At 36.3% G+C, this 17,153-nt stretch overlaps 1 protein-coding gene across 1 annotated transcript; it reads left to right on the top strand.

The window, feature by feature from the left end:
• Window positions 1–15,897: 15,897 nt before the first annotated feature.
• Or6c219 (olfactory receptor family 6 subfamily C member 219) lies at window positions 15,898–16,854 on the top strand. Its single transcript, NM_001000698.1, has one exon. It carries the CDS (start codon window positions 15,898–15,900, stop codon window positions 16,852–16,854), a length of 957 nt encoding a protein of 318 aa, NP_001000698.1.
• The last annotated feature ends 299 nt before the right edge of the window (window positions 16,855–17,153 follow it).

Below are 17,153 nucleotides of genomic sequence, written 5' to 3'. Positions count from 1 at the left end.
TTGCAATGAATACAGAAGAGAAAATGTCCTTGTAGTAGGGCAGAGAATCCTTTGGGTATATACTCCAAAATGGTGTAACCAGATCTTGAGATAGATTGAACCAATCCCCCATTTTCTGAGGATCTGCCACAATGATTTCTATAGGGACTGCACAAGTTGGCACTCCCACCAGCAATAGAGGAGTGCTCCCATTGTTTCACATCCTCACAGCATGAACTGTCACTTGTTTTATTGATTTTAGCTATTCTGACAAGTGAAAAATGAAATTTGAGTCATTTTGATTTGCATTTCCCTGATGACTAATAATATCGAACATTTCTTTAAGCTCAGCCATTTGAAATTACTCCATTGAGAATTCCGGGGTTTTTTTCGTAATTATAGCTAGTGTTTATTGCCTTAATTTTTCCTGTTTTCTCTTCTTTTATTGGATTTTTTTATTTACATTTCTTTTTTCTTTAGATATTTTTGTTTTATTTGTTTTTAATAATTTTATTTTTCTTGGATATTTTATTTATTTATATTTCAAATGTTCTCCCCTTTCCTCCTTCTCCCATACTCTCTATCCCTGCTTCTATGAGGATGCTCCTATTCCCACCCACCCACTCTAACCTCAATGCCCTGGAATTACCCTACATTGGGAAACAAGTGATCACAGGACCAAGGGTTTTTCCTCCTATTCATGATGGACAATGACATCCTTTGCCACAGATGTAGCTGGAGTCATGGGTCCCTCCATGAGTACTCATTGGTTGGTAGTTTAGTCCCTGTGAGCTCTGGTGGAGTTTGGTTGATCGATACTGTTGTTCTTCCTATGGGATTGCGGACCCTATCTGTCCCTTCTGTATTTTCTCTAATGCTTCCATTTGGGTCCCATTGTTTAGTCCAATGGTTACCTGCAACCATCCTCATCTTTAACAGTAGGGCTTTGTCAGAGTCTCTCAGGAGACACCCATACTTGACTCCTGTCAACAAGCACTTCTTGGCATCAGCGATAGTGCATGGATTTGGTGGCAGCAAATGGGATGGATCCCTAGGTGGGGAAGTCTCTGAATGACCTTCTCTTCAGTCCCTTTTCCCCGCTTCGTCCCTGTATTTCCTCCTGTGAGTATTTTGTTCTCCCTTCTAGAAATGAATGAAACATCAATATTTTGGTCTTCCTTCTTGGTCATCATATGACCTGTGAATTTTTTCTTAGGTATTCCAAGCTTTTGGGCCAATATCCACTTATCAATGAGTGAATATCATTTGTATTGTTTTGTGATTGGTTCACCTCAATCAGGATAATATTCTCTAGTTCCATCCATTTTCCTAAGAATTTCATGTAGTTGTTTTTAAATAGTGAAAAAGTACTCCATTGTGAAAATGTACCACATTTTCTGTATCCATTCCTCTGTTGAAGGACATCTGGGTTCTTCCAGATTTTGGCTATTATAGATAAGGTTGCTATGAACATAGTGGAGTATGTGTCCTTGTTATATGTTGGAGCATCTTTTGGTTGTATGCCCAGGAGTAGTATAGCTGAGTCCTTAGATAGTAGTATGTCCAATTTTCTGAGGAATGTCCAGATTGATTTCCAGAGTGGTTGTTCTAGCTTACAGTCCCATGAACAATAGAGGAGTGTTCCTATTTCTCTACATCCTTGCCAGTATCTACTGTCACCTGAGTTTGTGATATTAGCTATTCTGACTGTTGTGAAGTGGTATCTCAGTGTTGTTTTGATTTGCATTTCCCTGATGACCGAGGTATTTTATATTATTTGGGACTATTGTGAAGGGTGTCATTTCCCTAATTTCTTTCTCAGCCTGTTTATTCTTTGAGTCAAGGACGGCTACTGATTTGTTTGAGTTAATTTAATATCCAGTCATTTGGCTGAAGTTGTTTATCAGGATTAGGAATTCTCAGGTGGAACTTTTGGGGTCACTTAAGTATACTGTCATATCATCTGCAAATAGTGATATTTGACTTCTTCCTTTCCAATTTGTATCCCTTTGACCTCCCTGTGTTGTCTGATTGATTTGGCTAGGAATTAGCCTACTATATGGAATAGGTAGGGAGAGGCCAATCCTCTGCTATATATACTGTAGCTGGAGCCATGGGTCACCCCATGTGTAGTTTTTAGTTGGTCATTTTGTCTCTGGGAGCTTTATTTTTAAAAATGCAGATGGTATGGGAAGTACATTTGGATAACAAGAAAAGTTCTGATTCCTGGGTTATGAATCTCAAATTCTTATGAGAATCTGGACTACTACTTTAAGTTTCAATTTAGAAAATGAGCACATGAAAAAATCCTAAAATTAGGATTGATTTATTTCATATGGCATTGTGGCAGTAAGTAGAAAATTATTTAATACATGGGCCACATAAATACAATAAAAATAGAACTTAACCTCAAGCACACCTCTTTGCAAAACAATTGCTAACAAAATTGTTATAGAAAATTGTCTTGGTAGACAGCATATATTGGGGTTTAAAATAATGTTCATTCTGAGCAGAGTGCAGTGTCTGTGTTCATATTAGCAACAGTTCAGCATAGAAATTCTGGTTCAAGTTAGTGTGTGTGTGTGTGTGTGTGTGTGTGTGTGTGTGTGTGTGTGTGAAGCCATCTAGGATAGGCTAAGACTAGCATATGGCATTCCTGGCTATCATTTTTGCATAATCTGTGATGTCAAGCTGTATGAAGTTAGGTCTCTCGAAGAGACCTAAGTTCAGGAATGCTTCTTGCAGTTGATATTGATATTCCTTTCCCATCATTATTGTATAATCTATGGGTATTAGCCTATCTTATTCAGTAGATTTTCTGCAGATCAACAGTAAAGATGAATTTTTATGAATTAATGCTGTTTAGATGAATTAATGATTCTATAGAATTCCTGATTTGATTCAAATCTTAGGAAGAAAATTTTAAGAGGTGGTTTTAGTTGTTTTGCAAGAAAGATGTTATAAAGTTAGAATCTAGGATAGAATGTGCCCACTCCTCACAATAGTGAGTACAGGTGCTATAATAAAAAAATACAATGAATTTTCATAGTTACACTAAAATGAGAAATAGGCTTGGAAAAATTTTGTTCAAGGAAAATCATTCAGGTTAAAGGATAAAGCCACAGGTGTGTACTATGATAAGGCAAGGCCATGTAAAAGCTGATGCTTTGAATTTATAACATTCTATATGTAGAATGAAATACTGCTTTGAACATTCTTTTGTAATTCCCATTTTATGTGACATTTTATCTCAGAGGTAATTTTCTAAATAACTTTTGTTTAAGAAGGTATAAAAAGGCCAGATAAAAGAAATAAAGTTGTTGATTGAATGGTTTGGCTTGGGGAGTTCTGCCTTATCTATCTATCCATCCATCCATTCATCATCCAAGGCATATGCCTACCTATATGTACATATGTAGGTATATGTGTGTATGTAAGCATTCATGAATATTCATAGAATGTATGAGATAGGTGGTTGGATCCAACAAAAATGTGAATGTGTTACTGTGTAAATGAGAATGTGAATAAAAATGTAAATGTTTATATAAATGTATATGTTTCTGTGAAGATTTGCCTCTATAAAGCATCTTAATCCTTTTTCTTTCCTTCCTCTATGATTCAGAAAGAGTTAACCAGCCTAGCTAGAAAGATTTCTGCATATCTGGACAGAGAAGGGATCACAGCAATACATTTTTTACTTAATTTACTTGTTAGCACTGCTAGGTACTAACAAGTGTTATCGCTCAAGCCAGCAGTTTTTAACCATAGAATATGTAAGAATGTTTTTAGGACTTTATAGATGTTATCAGCAAGCATTCCATATAGTTAAAGAGCTAGAAGGCCAGAGATCATCAGTTTTGTTTTTTATTCTTATTTTTATTGGATATTATACTTACATTTTAAATGCCATTCCCTTATCCCCCTCTCCCATGTCCTCTTCCTCCTCCCCCTGCTTCTATGAAGATGCTCACTCTCCCATCCACCCACTCCCACCTCAATGCCCTGACATTCCCCTACACTGGAGAAATGAGCCTTCACAGGACCAAGGGATTCTCCTCCTATTGATGCCAGACAATGCCATCCTCTACTCCATATGCGGCTGGAGCCATGGGCTCCTCTGTGTGTACTCACTGGTTGGTGGTTTTGTCCCTGGGAGCTCTGAGGTGGGGGTTGGGGTCTGGCTGGTTGATATTGGTGTTCTTCCTATGGGGTTGCAAACTTCTTCAGCTCCTTCAGTCCTTTCTCTAACTCCTCCATTGGGGTCCCTGCTTAATCTGATGGTTCCGATGGTTAGCTGAAGCATCCTCATCTGTATTGGTAAGGTTCTGGCCGAACCTCTCAGGAGACATCCATATCAGACTCTTGTCAGCAAGCACTTCTTGGCATCAGCAATAGTGACTGAGTTTGGTGTCTGTATATGAGATGGATCCCCAGGTGGGGCAGTCTCTGGATGACCTTTTCTTAAGTCCCTGCTTTATTCTTTGTTCCTGTATTTCCGCCTGTGAGTATTTTGTTCTCCTTTCTAGGAAGGATTGAAGCATCCATATTTTGGTCGTCCTTCTTGAGCTTCATATTGTCTGTGGATTGTTTCTTGAGTATTCTGAGCTTTAGGGTTAATATCCACTACGTCCAACACTGTGTCCTACTTCAAACCATTGTAGGCCGGGCTGACTCCCCAGCATGTCTATTTGTCTATATGTGTATATGTTAGGTATGCATACATGAATACTTGAGACAGTCGGTCCAGCCCGGTCTGAGTGTACGTGTATGAATGTATATGTGTTTGTGCAAATTTGCCTGTTTAAAGGATTTTTTTTCCTTTCCTCTCTGGTTCATAGTTAGCCAGCCAGGGCAGTGAAGGGCTTCTGACTTATGGTCAGAAAAAGGAGCGTTGACAGTAAATATTTTCCTCATCTCTTGCTGTTAAGCAAAAGGTTATGATAATCATTTGAAGACATAGGCTTCTGGCCCCAGTATGCTACAGTATGACTAAGAATCAAAAATAGTAAATCTCATTAATACTAAGCAACCTGTACACTTGCAAACCAAATTGTGTCTCCCACCTTCTATTCTGTGTGTGTGTGTGTGTGTGTGTGTGTGTGTGTGTGTGTGTGTGTGTGTGTTTCAGATGAATGCTTGTACTTTGTACAGTTACTTGGGATACATAAAAAAACATTTGCAAACGTTAAAAAATATCTTCTACTCGGTATATGTAATTCAGTTTTAATTTTTTTCTATTAACATATTGACCTGTTTTGATCACTTTTAAACTTTAATTCAGAGAAAAGATGACTGCATTGATAATTATAACTAATTTTTCTATTTTAATAAACCTGGTAGTCGTAATGGATGCTACAACTAAATGAAAGTTCATTTATAGATTTGACTTCAAAGAGAACTCTACTTTTTATTGAAGTAATTGTCCAATGAATGGCATGTGTGTTTTAAGTTGGATAAATGAGTGACCTTAAATAATAATACTGTTATTTTGGGGTTTAGATGTACAAATCCCTACATTTTGCCATTGAGGTAAAGTGTGTACATATGAGAAACTTGTAAGAGATACCTTCATGACTCTCTGATGTGTGTAAATGCTCAATAAAAGTAAGGATCTTCCCATGTGTGTCAACTCTGATACTGTGCATGATTCTGACAGCAAAAATCTTCCCATTGCTTCCAAGTAGATTATAGATTTACCTTGCACTTTGCTTCTGTTCTTCTCATTAACTTGGAAGTATTTGTTTCAGTTTTGTTTCGCATTCTTAGACTTGCCATAGAATCCAAATGTTTCCTGCAAAACGTTCTTAATATCATCTGGATTATTTTTGTACTAGTATGTCTAATTTTATATCTGTGATTTCTCTTAACAATAACATATACATTAGAGGTTGTACATAATTACCATAATATCCCTAAGGCAAAAGAAAATTATGTCATAGAATGTCATGCTCTTCATGAAAATGTAAGCATCTGTGTGAATGATGATTAGGATCATAGGTAAGAAATTTTCCCAAGAGATAGATATTATACTTTTAATTCTAGGCGTTCAAACTACTAGCTGTGTAAATCTAAGCAATCTTGTTCATTAATAGTGACATTTCAATATATACAGGTAACTATATGTATTTGACAATGCCTTTCCTCACAGTTACTACTCTATCTTCACTTCTTCTCTCCCCCAGAAATTCTGTCTTGCCATCAAGCCCAGAGTCTTAGGTATAGTAGTCAAGTACTCTGACACGGAAATATTTTCAATTTCTTAAATTTTCATTAAGTAAATGCTAGTGAGGGATTTTAATATTATTATGACAGAAATACATGTCAATTAATATATGAATTATGTTATTTGATGATACAATGTGCTTTATAAGTTTACCAAATATTTCTCTTCTTTTGTATGTCATATATTCATATTGCCAAACTCTACATAAGATGGTCCATAAAAATGTAAGTTTTAGAAATATACAAAGAGAAGGTTAAAGATTTTAAAAAGTTACATTTGCTTTGTGTACACACAAACACACACATATGTATGTATGTATATATATATATGTATACATATTGAAATATGTATACATACGTATATATATGAATATATGTATAGACCTTTAAAATTTTCCTCTTCAAATTCATTTTTCCATCTCTAAATATTTTATAACTCAAACAAACAAAAACAATATAAAACAAAGCAAAACAAACAAACAAACAAACAATCACTCTGTTAACAAAACTGCTCTCCACAAATGGACTGCAAGGCCCCATTGCTGAAGATTCACCTACACAACTCATTTAACAGGAAGAAATTAACTTGTGCCTACATAAAAACTTCACCATTTTGTACTTGCATAATTGGAATGAAAAGGTAGTCTGTAGGCTGCTAAAGAAGAAATATATCACCCAGTCACAAACACTTTTATCTACAATGTTGTCTTGCCTGCAATATATGCTAGAAGAATGGTGGCTCAAATCTTGTTCAATAACCAATCAATGTAATTTGAGTTAAGGTCCATTACACAAGATAAAACCCATACTGGACACTGCTTTTGTTACCAACAAGTTGAGATTAGATATTCCAGAGTCCTAGGATAAATAAAATACTACTCATCTTGAAAAATAAACAAATGAGCAAACAAAAAATTCATAGCAGTAAAATGACTCCTAATAATGTTCTGCCCTATTCATAGATTAGGGCCTTACTCATCCATCACCAGAGAGAGTTCCTTCTGCATCAGATGGAAACAAATACAGTAACCTACATACAGCCAGGCATTATGCAGAGTGAGAAACCTAGGAATACTCAGATCTAAATGGGATGTCTCCACCAAAACTTCATGTACAGGGCTCCAGAAAACCTTCAGAAGAAAAGAAAGAAAGAGTGGAAAAGCCATAGGAAATAGAGGATACCAAGAAAAGAATGTCCTTTCAACCAACATGATTGATGCACATATGAACTCACAAAGACTGGAAGAGCATGCACAAAGCCTACAGGATTCATAGCAATTAGATTCTTAGAGCAGGAAAACGGGTGAAACCATACACAATCTCCAACTTGATAATAACTTTCAAATGAAAGCCTTAGTGAGAAAACAAACTTTTCCCCCATCTTTATTAAATTGGGTATTTCGTATTTAAATTTCAAAAGTTTTTCCCTTTTCAGGTTTCCAGGCCAACATCCCCCTATCCCCTTCCCCCTCCCCTTCTATATAGGTGTTCCCCTCCCTGTCCTTACCCCACTACCACCCTCCCCCCAACAAACCCGTTCGCTGGGGAGTCCGACCTTCGCAGGACCAAGGGCTTCCCCTTCCACTAGTGCCCCTACTAGGCTATTCATTGCTACCTATAAGGTTGGAGCCCAGGGTCAGTCCATGTATAGTCTTTGGGGAGTGGATTAGTCCCTGGAAGCTCTGGTTGGTTGGCATTGTTGTTCATACGGGTCTCAAGCCCCTTCAAACTCTTTCAGTCCTTTCTCTGATTCCTTCAACAGGTGTCCCATTCTCAGTTCAGTGGTTTGCTGCTGGCATTTGCCTATGTATTTGCCATTTTCTGGCTGTGTCTCTCAGGAGAGATCTACATCCAGTTCCTGTCAGCCTGCACTTCTTTGCTTCATCCATTTTATCTAGTTTGGTGGCTGTATATGTATGGGCCACTTGTGGGGCAGGCTCTGAATGGGCATTCCTCAGTCTCTGTTCTAAACTTTGCCTCCCTATCCCCTCCTAAGGGTATTCCTGTTCTTTTAAAGAAGGAGTGAAGCATTCGCATTTTCATCATCATCCTTGAGTTTCATGTGGTCTGTGCATCTTGGGTAATTTGAGCATTTGGGCTAATATCCACTTATCAATGAGTCCATACCATGCGTGCTTTTCTGTAATTGGGTTACCTCACTCAGGATATTTTCTAGTTCATTCCATTTGCCTTTGAATTTCATGAAGTCATTGTTTTTGATAGCTAATATTCCATTGTGTAGATGTACCACATTTTCTGTATCCATTCCTCTGTTGAAGGACATCTGGGTTCTTTCCAGCTTCTGGCTATTATAAATAAGGCTGCTATGAACATAGTTGAGCATGTGTCTTTATTGTATGTTGGAGCATCTTTTGAGTATATGCCCAAGCTTGGCATATATCTGGGTCCTCAGGTAGTGCAATGTCCAATTTTCTGAGGAACCTCCAGACTGATTTCCAGAATAGTTGTACCAGTCTGTAATCCCACAAACAATGGAGGACTGTTCCTCTTTCTCCACAAACTTGCTAGCATCTGCTGTCGCTGGAGTTTTTGATCTTAGTCATTGTGACTGGTGTGAGGTGGAATCTCTGGGTTGTTTTGATTTGCATTTCCCTTATAACTAAAGATATTGAACATTTCGTTAGGTGCTTCTCAGCCGTTCGATATTCCTCAGCTGTGAATTGTTTGTTTAACTCTGAACCCCATTTTTAATAGGGTTATTTGTCTCCCTGCAGTGTAACCTTGTGAGTTCTTTGTATATTTTGGATATAACCCCTCTATCAGTTGTAGGATTGGTAACGATCTTTTCCCAATCTGTTGGTTGCCATTTTTTCCTAACGACATTGTCCTTTGCCTTACAGAAGCTTTGTAGCTTTATGAGATCCCATTTGTCGATTTTTGATCTTAGAGCATAAACCATTGGTGTTTTGTTCAGGAAATTTTCTCCAGTGCCCATGTGTTCAAGATTCTTCCCCACTTTTTCTTCTATTAGTTTGAGTGTATCTGGTTTGATGTGGAGGTCCTTGATCCACTTGGACTTATACTTTGTACAGGGTGATAAGAATTCTTCTACATGCTGACCTCCCATTGAACCAGCACCATTTGCTGAAAACACTATCCTTTTTCCATTGGATGGTTTTTACTCCTTTGTCAAAAATCAAGCGACCATCCTGTTCACTGCACCCTTCCTGGCCTTTGTCTCACACAGTCCTTCCCTTCATTCCCTATCTCCTTCTTTTCAGAGAGGGTAGAAACTCACCCTGGGTATCCCGCCTTCCCCCCAAATACTGGCACATCAAGTACCTGCAGGACTAGGTCCATCATTTCCCATGGAAGCTCGAAAAGGCAGCTCAGTTAGGGAAACCTATTGCACAGTTAGGCTACAGCTTTAGGGATAGCCCCTGCTCCAGTTGTTGGGAGAAACAAATGACTGAGATGCACATCTCCTACAAATGTGGGAAGTGAGATGCTAGGTCCAGTCCATGTATGGTCTCTGGTTGGTAGTTCAGTCTCTGAAAGCCTGTAAAGGTCCAGGTTAGTTGATTCTGTTGGTTTTTCTATGGGGTTTCTAACCTCTTCAGGGCCTTCAATCCTTCCCCTAACTCTTCTCTATGAGTCAACCGAGCTCCTGAAAATGTTTGACTGTGGGTTTCTGCATGTTTCAGTGAGCTAGTGGGTGGATCCCTCTCACAAGACAGCTATGCTAGGGTCCTCTTTGCAAGCATAACAAAGTATCGTTAATAGTGTCACTGATTGGTTCTTGCCTATGGAATGGGTCTCAAGTTGTGCCAGATATTGATTGTCCAATCCCTCAGCTTATGCTCTATCCCTAATCCCTGCATTTCTTGTAGAGAGCAGAATTTTTTTCTAGCAAACAAATTGTTTCATTTGAAATTAATTGATGGGTATAGAGCAATTGTGTGAATTTGAAATTTCTTCAATGACTCTCCTGACAGATGTTGCAAATGCTAAAGCTTCAGGCATTTTGCTCAGCTGGTTTGGAACCACAGGGGGCCTGTAACTGACTATATTGTCAAAGAGCTCATCTCATAGAGGAACATAATCACATTCAAGTGTGGCATGTTGTCATTCAGCACACCTATGGTAAATACAGCTGTGAAGTGGTTTTTTTTAATAAGGGCTTCCATCTTAACAGGTGGAAAAATCAAGAGTGGTTTACCCATAAATGTCTATCAGGTGGTTCAAGCTCACAGACATGAATGTGCAAATGCTGCAAACATCCATCATTTTTTGGAGGGTTGAAAATATTGTAGGTGAATTGGTGTCCCTTTAGCTTCACTGGGTTTCCTACCTGACTATAGGAGTGGTCTCTTCAGTTTTATATCCCCACTGCTGTGAGTCTCAGCCAAGGTTACCCATATAGTTTCCTGTTAGCTTCCCCCATCCCAGGTCTATGACACATCCTTGAAATGCCACCAACCCCCCACACTCCTACTAGCTGCAGATTTCTTTCTTTTTTTTTTTCTTTCGGAGCTGGGGACCGAACCCAGGGCCTTGCGGTTGCTAGGCAAGCGCTCTACCACTGAGCTAAATCCCCAACCCCTAGCTGCAGATTTCCATTCATTCTCCAGTCCCTCTGGCCATCTCCTGACTCTCCCCACACCTGGTCCTGAATCCTACACCCCCCTCAATTCTCCTTCCCATACCTTCTCCTATCCAGTTCCCTCACTCTATCTGCCTCCTATGACTATTTTATTCCTTCTTCTAAGTGAGATTAAAGCATTATCATTTGAATTTTCCTTCTTGTTTAGCTTCTTTAAGTCTATGGAATCTAGTGAAGGCATCCTGTACTTTGTGGCTAATATCCACTTATAAGTGAGTACATGCCATGTGTCTTAGTTAGGGTTTCATTGCTGTGAAGCGACACATAACCAAGGCAACTCTTATAAAGGACAACATATAATTGTGGCTTGCTTACAGGTTTAGAGGTTCAGTCATTGTCATCAAAGTGCAAGGTCAGTGTCCAGGTAGACATGGGGCTGGAGGAACTAAACTTCTATATCTTCATCCAAAGGCGGAAAGGAGAAGACTGGCTTTCATGTGATTAGGAGGAGGGTATCACTGCCTACCACCACAGCGACACACTTCACCCTCAAGGCCACAAAGTCACTCATCCAGATAGTGTCATTCCCTGGGACAAGCATATTCAAACCACCACATTCCATTCCCTGGCCCCCATAGACGTTTTCAAACACATACCTAGCAATAGCATAATAGAAAATATATTTAACCCAACTTCCAAAATCCTTATAATTTAAACAATCTTAATATGTGTTAAAAGTTTCAAGTCTCTTCTAAGATTCATCCAATCACTTAAAGGTAATTTCCAGAGGAAAACAGGGAATCAGCTGGGCAAACTCCAAACTATCAAAAGAGGCCAATGGTGGGTACCATCAGTACCCAACAACTCTTTGTACACTTGCCTCAGTTTACCTTGTGGTGTTGAATCTGTGTTTTGACACATAAATGGAAAAATAAACATTGGTTGCAATTCAAAGAGCAAATTTCTTTATAAGAAAGTTTGGTTTCAAATGTGCCTCTTTCCTAAAATTGACTATTTTGGGAATATCTCACAATTGTAAAGATATTATATGAGTATTGTATGGAAAAGCTAAAAGGAAGACCTATAATTAGCAGAGATCACACTATCTTCACAATGAACACAAAAAACTAGAGGAGCATGAATAACCGAACCAATAATAATAAATTGACACTAGGTTGAGAAAACGAAAGGGGATGAACTAAACAGTATTAAAAGAAAATGTGGGGATGGAAAAATAGTTCAATAGTTAAGAGTAATGGCTATTCTTCCAGAGGTCTTGAGTTCAATTCTCAGCATCCTCATGGTAGCTCACAGTCATCATAACTGTAGTCCCAAAGAAATCAATGCCCTCTTCTGGTATGTCAGCATATATGCAGGCAAAACATAACACATATATAATATATAAATATGTCTATATAATAAACATTTATAATATTTTTATATCTATATGTTTATATAAATATATTTATATGTTTAATGTATTTATATATAGTTATAGTAATATATCTATATTATAAATTATATACTTTATTATATATTCACCATATATAGTAATTTATAATATAAAATATAAATATAAATATTTAACATGTAAATGTATAATACAAATTTACATATAAATATTAAAAGTATACTTTAAAGAATGCATATGAATTTCTTCATTGGTTAAATATAAGAAAAATATTTCTTATTACTCATATTCCAAGTAGGAAGATAAAGACATGTACATAATGAACATTCAAGTATTGTAGCAATATATTAAAAATACCCTAGAAGCAATATTAAGAGTAAAATAAATATGGGGAGTGTATATAGGAGCACACACATACAAAGGTCTAGTTTTATAAAAAGCACTTTTGTATCATACAATTTGGCAATCCCTCAAGGAATGGTTTTCTTGTATCTCAGGTACCCTGAGGATTATTCATTCTTGTGAGATTTTCCTATAGAACAGTAGGAAATAAATTCTCCATTGTCTCATCAGACAGTAAATTTTATATAGTACTATATACCAAACTCAGCAAATTTATAACACTTCTCACAGGTGAATTGTAGTCAGCTGTAGAATGGGGAGCGATGTGATTGATTTTCATATCAACATGAGATAAATAGTTAGCAATAAGAAAACTTAAAAGGACATTTGTTCAGTCATTGTATTTTGAAGTAGAATGAAGTGCTAGGGGAGGAGAGTAGAACATCAATGCTGATTTCACACGAGGATGATGGGCTGAATTATGTGAAGAAAGCTTACTCAAATCTGCACATACAACTTACTGAAAAAGCTGCAGAACAGACACAGGGTTAGTGATTTTTGCATTTTCATTAGACTTTCAGATAATGATGAAGTGGTAATCAATACAAGCACTATCTAAAATGAAACTCTGACTTTTAAAAAATACTCTGTAACATTTCATCTAATGAACACAATTGCATTTTTTTATTAGCTTGTATTTTAGTCTGCAGGTTACTTTTTTTTAGACCACGAGAATACATGGCAATGTTATTGTTGAGGCAGAACAAATCAGTGGTTTGGTGCAGTGGAATTCCATTATATGATTGTGCCCTGCTGTCAAGCTGCAGGGTTATCATCGAGATGACCTATGTAAACAGTAACATTTTATAATGTTTCATGACATTTAATGTTAACCTGTGAATTATATATTCTTCATCAAATAGTTTCCTGGCTGCAATGACATGACACATAACAGAAATTCCACATATTATTTTCACAGAATGTATGATTGAACTATTACTGTTCTTTGATTTACTCAAGTCTATTTGTCTAGAATATTGTTTGTCTTAAGAACTTTTATATCTAAAGGTTTTATCCTTCTAAAGACTATGACCCTATCATTGGAAAAGCATTTGATTTTCAATTTTATTTAATTTTTTGTATTTTTATATTGTCTGCTTTTAGCAAATAATTTATGCATTAGAAATTAAAAGACTAGAAATATTATTATTAATATCTTCAACACAGAAGATGATTTTACAGTGTCCATTTTAAATTGATTTGACTACTCTTTTAGCAATAGCAAAAGGAATCATGCAAGTTTTTTTTCTTGATGGTTTTAATGAACCTATTTCGGGGGAGCACAAATATAATGAACATTTAACAAATACGCTAAAAACTAAATGCCCTGCAGTAAAATTTTATATAAAAGCAAATAAGAAAGAGCATTTACAGAAAGGATCAGTCTTGAAAACTGGATCTTATTAGAAGAAACATTTGTAACTAAGTTTTTAGTAAGAAGATTTAAAGTTCACTCAAAACTTTATGTTACTTAATTATCAAAGTTATAACTTGAAAACTGTAGTTTATATATTGACCTTTTGGTATAAACACAACTTAAACATATTTTTATATTTAAAATTATTTGTCTCATTGTAGGACTTTAAAATTTTAGTTTTGCATAATAATGATCAATAGTCAAGATTTTATTTATTTGTTAGTTGATCTGATATTTCAATATTATTATTTTGATATCTGTACAGCTAAAATTCATCTCAGACATCCACCACTAACTGTGAGCTTAGAATTTGACATACTCTCTTCTTTTTCTCCAGACTTTCTCTTTTTCTGACTTAAATTATAATCATGTCCTTGTACTTTAAGTAATGAGTAGAGATACACATTAGAAACAAATATTTAAAAATATATATTTATGTAATTTTCTATACTTTATTATGATTTGTAGATATAGTTTTAATATTTTAATTTTTGTAACATCACTTTTCTTAATTAAAAATATATTTATGGGATGCCATGTACTTTTCTAAACATTTCTTTTACCATACATAACACAAAGGAATCTTAATATTTCTCTGCTTCCAATACATTTATTATGACCCTTTGGTAAATTCTATATGTTAGAAGTATTTATAAGGAGATCAACTATCTCTACACCCTGTATTATCATTAAAGTAATTAATAATGAAATATACTGTGAAGGAAGTGGCACTTCAGGGAAATGCCATCACACAGAAGGGTTAGAAATATTCAAAAGGATGCAATATTAAAATTATTCCCCATGTGTTACTCTAAACTATATGAAACACCATTTCATAAACCACAAAGGAAGCAATGAGTGGGGACAGGGGTTCTGTAGTCCAGTTATTGCTTTGAATTGCTTAGCATGTACAAAACCTTGGGTATAGAACCTCAGACAGAAAACACCTAACTGGTATATTGACCATTCTGATTATTGATTGATTTAGGTTTGTTTTGTTATGTATGTATTTTAAACACTAAATTTAGATTGCTTCTACTGGGCAATTTCATAAAATTTAAATTCCAAGTTTTATGAATTTTCTTATTAATCAAATAAGTTAAAGAACTAGAAATATATTTATGGGATAAAAATCTTTTCAGAATGCTTAAAATAAAGCAATAAACATCCAGAGATACAAAACATGTCCAAACAAATTCAACTGAGACACAACAGGTGGATTGGAATATGTGTGTTAAACATCACTTTTCTAATTGTAACACACACACACACACACACACACACACACACACACACACAGAGAGAGAGAGAGAGAGAGAGAGAGAGAGAGAGAGAGAGAGAGAAATTATCACTTTTATTTTATACTGACAGATTTCTTCTTTCTATTCAAACTTAATCTGAGCCAGATGACTGCAATGGGAAGCCTTTAAGGATAACACTGTTTACTGTAGGTTTGGCTGATGGCACAGCCTTGAGACTTGAGCTATTCACTACTTTGGGACAGTCACCATCACACTCACCACAGAAAATGCTGCTTATTTTACATTAACGTGGGAAATCACTTTTTTTTTAAAGTCTTCTATGAAATGTGCTATTCTATTACATGTATTTCTAAAATGGTAGTCTTGTGGCCAATATAAGCAGTCAATTAATTGGCAATTAACTTGAGATATTAACAAAAGCTGGGTGTACCTGACTTAACGAGAATCTCAGAATTCAGGAAATCATAGTAATGTAAAGTAGGACATATTCAAAGAGTGATTTGAATGTTGATTTCTGAAAATATCAGTGCATTTATTAAACTTATGAATATAAAATTTTTATGACTGAGAATGAAGAAATATATTTCTAGGTGTGATATTAATTTAATATTTTCTGTAGATTTGTTAGGAAACAAGAGAAATGAAGAACCAGTCTGAGGAGATAGTGTTCATTTTGCTTGGACTGACAGGTGATCCTCAGCTACAAATTCTGATTTTCCTGTTTCTGTTTTTCAATTACATCTTGAGCCTGATGGGGAACTTAGTGATCATCTTTCTCACCCTGTTGGATCCCCATCTTAAGACACCAATGTATTTCTTCCTCCGGAATTTCTCTTTTTTAGAAATTGCATTCACTACAGTCTGCATTCCCAGGTTCCTCATGAGCATTCTCCTAGGAGAGAAAATGATTTTGTATAATGCTTGTGTGGCTCAGCTATTCTTCTTTTTTCTACTAGGGGCCACAGAGTTCTACCTCCTGGCTGCCATGTCCTATGATCGCTATGTAGCCATCTGCAGACCACTGCACTACCCTATCATCATGAACAGCAAAGTGTGCCACCTACTGGTCCTCAGCTCCTGGGTAATTGGGTTCTTAGTCATCTTCCCCCCTTTGCTCTTGGGACTCAAACTGGATTTCTGTGCTTCCAAAATTGTAGATCACTTCTTTTGTGACACATCTGTCCTGCAGCTGTCTTGCACAGACACACGGTTAATAGAATTGTTGGCTTTTGCCTTAGCTGTCATGACACTTATCATCACCTTGATCTTAGTGATTCTCTCCTACATACTCATCATCAAAACTATCCTAAAGTTCCCTTCAGCTCAACAGAGGAAAAAGGCCTTTTCTACCTGCGCGTCACACATGGTTGTTGTCTCCATTACTTATGGGAGTTGTATCTTCATGTACATGAAAACATCAGCCAAGGAGAGGGTGACCTTAAATAAAGGTATAGCTGTGCTCAACACCTCGGTGGCCCCTTTGCTAAACCCTCTCATTTACACCCTAAGGAACCAGCAGGTGAAGGACGCTTTCAAATATGTGTTTCATAGATTTTACTCTTTTAAAAATCATCAGACAAGATTTAGACATAAATAATATATTGTTGAAACATGAACTACTCTCTCATGTATTATTTGTGATCTAAACCAATTCAGCCATTGAATATATTAGTCACTTGTTTGCTAAGCCTATGTGAATGTCTCTGTGGTTTTCCTTTAATACATCTTCCTAACTGAAAGGTGAAAGTGCTTTTTCAAAATCAGAATCTTAAAATATATGTTCATGTATATGTTTACAGAGAATTCTCATAAATTTCTATGTACTAAATGTTTATTCTGCCTAAACTTGCTAGATTTAAACAGTTAATTAAGGTACTTTTCATGGCTTACTTGTAA

The sequence above is a fragment of the Rattus norvegicus genome, chromosome 7 (assembly GCF_036323735.1).
Source record: "Rattus norvegicus strain BN/NHsdMcwi chromosome 7, GRCr8, whole genome shotgun sequence".
Taxonomy (NCBI): Eukaryota; Metazoa; Chordata; class Mammalia; order Rodentia; family Muridae; genus Rattus; species Rattus norvegicus.
The sequence above is the reverse complement of the archived record's forward strand: the minus strand, read 5'-3'. Positions and strand labels throughout refer to the sequence as shown.

What these genes read in the sequence shown, in the direction of transcription:
- Or6c219 (NM_001000698.1), top strand. Translation starts at nt 15,898, where the DNA reads ATGAAGAACCAGTCTGAGGAGATAGTGTTCATTTTGCTTGGACTGACA.